This window comes from Priapulus caudatus, unplaced genomic scaffold, assembly GCF_000485595.1.
Source record: "Priapulus caudatus unplaced genomic scaffold, Priapulus_caudatus-5.0.1 Scaffold1495, whole genome shotgun sequence".
NCBI lineage: Eukaryota > Metazoa > Priapulida > Priapulimorpha > Priapulimorphida > Priapulidae > Priapulus > Priapulus caudatus.
The window spans coordinates 1-1,515 of NW_014578556.1; the positions used below are offsets into that span (position 1 = coordinate 1).

The following is a 1,515-nucleotide window of genomic DNA, read 5'->3' on the forward strand; positions in this document are numbered from 1 at the left end:
CCACCATACATTGATGACGTCACTGCCACCATACAATGATGACGTCACTGTCACCGTACGATGATGACGTCACTGTCACCACACATCGATGACGTCACGGCGTCCGTGTTGCAGTGCCGCCGCGCGTCGAGGGACCGGAGGCCGCCGAAACCCTGCAGATACTCGTCAACGACACGGCGACCATCCGCTGTCCAATCACGGCCTCGCCGCCGCCCGTCATCGCGTGGTCGCTCAACGGCGCCCCCTTGCGGCGGTCGGACAACGTCGTCGTGGAGGATGGCGGCGGGAGGCTGCGGATCGTGCGCGTGAGGGTGGCGGACTCGGCGCGCTACACGTGCACGGCGACGAACGTGGCCGGCAGCACGGAGAAAGACTTCGATCTGGTCGTGCTTGGTGAGCGAACGAGCACAACCTTAATATCGCATAATATCTCCTTTATAATCTTATATAAAATCTTATTATATAATATCTGTCATAAACTAGCTCAGCTATCCCGCGTACATGGAATTCATAATGTCACTGCTAGTTTTTTAGAATACATATTAAAAACATAATAATTTTGCGAGATTAACCATATTGCGATTTTGATATTCTATCATTAATCGATTAAATTGATAATAATCGAATAATCGATAGATAATATCAGGAGTAGATGAAGATCTTCATCTACTCCTGATAATATGAATAGCAAAAGATATATATTGGTTAATTTCTTAATCAGTTATTAATCATTATTCATCAGGTATCATATTAATTGCGTATTAATTATTAATTATTAATTAATTAATTATTGGTGGATTGTGTTTAACACGTCTGCGCGACGCATTCGTGGAGTTGATGTAAGATGTGTAAAAATGATTACATAACCTGTAATCATAATATATCGTGAAATTAGGCCCGTTCATCGATCGGTATCTATATAGTCTGCATTCAGGGACTTAATGTAATCGTTGCTAACGTTACAGTACCGCCCCGCATCCCAGACTCACGGCCCGGCGTAAATTGTATTTTTGTACCAGAAATGGTGGCCATCTTGAATAATGGTGGCCATCTTAAAAAACGTTCCATATGAGTGTCCATGAGAATTTTGGTGCTTGTCTCGATCACTATTTGAAAGATTACTTCATTAATCTGCTGGATTAATACTCGGTGCTGGTTGTTACAGTACCGCCTCGCATCCCAGACTCACGGCCCGGTGCCGGCAACACCATCGTCGCCATCGTTAACGAAACGATGACGATCGACTGTCCGGCCGTCGGTCACCCGATGCCGGACATCACGTGGTACCGCGCCGGTCAGCCGCTGGTGGCCAGCGAGCGGCTTCAGCTGGACTACGACCGGCAAATGCTGAGGGTCAGTGGCGTGAGGCTATCTGATACGTCCGACTACACGTGTGAGGTGACCAACATCGCGGGCAAGGCTACGAAGCTGTTCGATGTGCAGATCTACGGTAAGATACGTCAGGCCACAATTTAAAACTAGACAGAGGGCACTCAAAGAGAGTGCATACCTCCG

The 1,515-nt window shown here is 47.3% G+C and overlaps 1 protein-coding gene across 1 annotated transcript in view; it reads left to right on the forward strand.

Annotated features, from left to right (window-relative positions):
• Positions 1 to 114: 114 nt before the first annotated feature.
• Positions 115 to 1,515, forward strand: part of LOC106816813 (hemicentin-1-like) — a gene marked incomplete at its 5' end in the record, with an annotated part of 9,061 nt that continues 7,660 nt past the window's right edge. The window contains 2 exons of the mRNA XM_014821444.1: positions 115 to 393; positions 1,166 to 1,450. Of these exons, the coding sequence (XP_014676930.1) occupies positions 115 to 393; positions 1,166 to 1,450 (564 nt within the window). The remainder of the gene's footprint in view (positions 394 to 1,165; positions 1,451 to 1,515) is intronic.